Below are 2970 nucleotides of genomic sequence, written 5' to 3'. Positions count from 1 at the left end.
TTGTGTTGAGTGTACACGCTGACTACTTCCTAGTGACCTCTTGCCAGGTCCCCCCTGCCAATGAGGTTTCTAACCTCAAGGGTATTTTCCTGGTTAAATATAATAAAATGAGAACTACTAGCTGATTTCCATACAGAAGCATTGAGAAGTCACAGTGGTGGGTGATGTCAGCCATTTCCAGTGCCCTGCCCTGCTTTCCCCTCTCATCTCTAATAGTCTTCCTGTACATTGATTTCTTCGCTCTCTCTCTCTCTCTTCTGGTCAGTTATAAAGGCTTTCAGACATTCAGATCAACAAACACTACCCTGTGGATCTGGGGAAGAGGTTTCTCTAACCACGACATGCATCTTCACATGAATTCTGAAGGCTCAACTCAATGCTTGGGAGACTGGAGGAAATCTCTCTAGGGACAGCAAGGCAAGCCCCTAGCCCAGGCAGGAAGCATCATCAGTACTAATTTAATACCAGCCATGGCAGATGCTGTGAGGGATGGCATGAATAGGAGTCAGAAGGGTCTGTTGAGGAGGTGGAGAAACCATAAGGGGGGGGGGGTTGTTTTCTGGAGGTTATCTGCAGTGCATTCAGCTGGCCACACTGGGCTTGCGGTCCACAAACATCCACACCCAAAGCTTTTTATTCATTTTTTTTCTCTCTTTTGGAATGGTCTCTAAGATCACTGAGATACTGTTACCACCGCAGGGATAACATCAAAGCAGCAAGTTCCTCAGCATCTCAAAGGTAGGTCTTTATCTGATCTCTTTAGATTTTGGCCTTGAGTTGTATTTTCTCAAGACTTGCCAAGAGCAAATACATTCTAAAAGTTGGTAATATGCTCTGTGCTCGATTTATAGCTTGGAAAGCAAGACGCAAACTTGAATTTGCAATCTGTTGTATCGTATTATATCGCCCCTTTATCATGACATTGAAGTATTAAGTGAAAGTGATATGATACACTGATGTGTATCACTGAGGTGATACGATATCGGCTTCATGTTGAACTCACAGAGGAGAGATCCAAGATGAAATAGGGTGCGTCCAAGAAGCACAAGAGGCCATTTCCTCTTAATGGATGCATTCTAACGCACTGGTGCCGTTCACATTTTTTTTTACATACCTTTTATTTGAAACAACAAGGAATGTAATGTGAAATGCAGACTTCGAAAATATGACACCAGTATACATATTATTGTTTAGAGTAGAAGCTATTCCAACCTGGATCCCTTATCCTTTAGGTAATAATTATTTCCACTCTAAATTCCAGCATCAGGTGAAAATAGAAAGAAAGAGATAGGGATGTATGGGTCATTGTTGAACCTTCACCTTCTTCCACTGACTCCCAGGTGAGGAAGGGTAAGGCTAAAGGCTATGCCTGGACTACCAGAGAACATCCCCCTTGGGGAGTGCACCCTACACTCCCAGTCCCAGGAGCAGCTCACTCCCCAGACAGAAAGCACCGTGTTCAGCCTGTCCCGCAGCGAGTCCCTCTGGACCAACGAGTCGGCCCGCAGCACATGTGAGATCTACTGGTTCCCATTCCACCTCATGTCCACCGGGGGCAGCATCTTTGCCTGCGGCTTCATCCTGAGTGGCCTGTATTTTGCTGGCTACTGCAGGAAGGCCACCAACATCCTGGGCCCGGCCTTGGTATCCATTGGCCTGATGGTGCTGGTGGTGGGCGTGGTGCTGATCCCCATCACCAAGGAGAACAGGAAGCAGCCCACCATGAAGAAGCCCTTCAGCTACTACAGGCAACCAGTCTTTAAATTATGAAGTGGGCCGGGCGGGGTATCCCTGTCTTGTATGCTGTGATCCTGGAGAGTCCTCAGGCTCAAAGTCTGGTTGTCAGACCATTTAGTTTCCCAAAAGCACAATGGAGGATTTGATACTTCCCTGCTGAGCATGGCTACACGTTGAGCATGGCTACACGTTGAGCATGGCTACACGTTGAGCATGGCTACACGTTGAGCATGGCTACACGTTCACATGATGAATGTTTAACTTGTAGGGGAACATGAACCATTCTATTTTCTTCCACCACTATGGATGTATACAGTATTTTAATATCTGCATGACAAAGTATACATTATAACCAAGTTACAGGTGGTTCTTTGGCATTTGTTCTTAAGCATTTGAAAGTACTAGAAAATTACCATGCTGCCAAATAACACAATTATCAATGTAGTCCACTGCTTTTATGCATAATTATTAGAATGAGTGACAAGCATATTGAGAAGAAAGGTGTGTGCATGTACATTGATGAGAGCAGGATTGAGTATTGACAGCATGCCTTTGTGGTAGGCTACTGATTCATGATTAATTCAATAAATAACACAAGTGCTTATTTTGGTTGGCCTAGTGGTTAGAGTGTTGGACTAGTAACCGAAAGGTTGTAAGATCGAATCCCTGAGCTGACAAGGTCAAAATCTGTCGTTCTGCCCCTGAACAAGGCAGTTAACCCACTGTTCCTAGGCTGTCATTGAAAATAAGAGTTTGTTCTTAACTGACTTGCCTAGTTAAATAAAGGTAAAATAAATAACATTTGGTGATGGATGCATTTTCTTTTCAGCTGCAGGCTATACTCATCACATCCACAGCCATGACAGACTTCCAGTGATGTGTGTGTGTTATATGTCATCTCTGTGATGGCAGTGTGACACTTGACTGGCCCAACAAATGTCATGTTTTTAGTGCCAAGGGGAAGTGAAGACATCACACTTTTCATAGCATTTGAATGTCCTTCTGTGACTGGACTGAAACTTTGATTTTACACAACCTCAATTTTAGAGTGACTATAAAATACTATTAGAATAATGATGTTTCTGTTTCTGTTCAGAATGCCTTATGTGACTGACTAGGTTTGTCTAAATGTTGCAAATTATATCAACGTGATCGATTTTGTTTATGTATAGGGTAGGCAGATGATTATTTCCACGACATTCCCTTATGTATTTTCACTTGTAGGTGAATACT

At 43.5% G+C, this 2970-nt stretch overlaps 1 protein-coding gene across 1 annotated transcript; it reads left to right on the top strand.

Annotated features, from left to right (window-relative positions):
- Positions 1–1365: 1365 nt before the first annotated feature.
- pirt (phosphoinositide interacting regulator of transient receptor potential channels) lies at positions 1366–1770 on the top strand. Its single transcript, XM_020471805.1, has one exon. The coding sequence runs from the start codon at positions 1366–1368 to the stop codon at positions 1768–1770; it is 405 nt and encodes a 134-aa protein (XP_020327394.1).
- The last annotated feature ends 1200 nt before the right edge of the window (positions 1771–2970 follow it).

The sequence above is a fragment of the Oncorhynchus kisutch genome, linkage group LG10 (genome assembly GCF_002021735.2).
Source record: "Oncorhynchus kisutch isolate 150728-3 linkage group LG10, Okis_V2, whole genome shotgun sequence".
NCBI classification, from domain to species: domain Eukaryota; kingdom Metazoa; phylum Chordata; class Actinopteri; order Salmoniformes; family Salmonidae; genus Oncorhynchus; species Oncorhynchus kisutch.
Note: the sequence above shows the minus strand (reverse complement) of the source record. Positions and strands in the feature narration are given on the sequence as shown.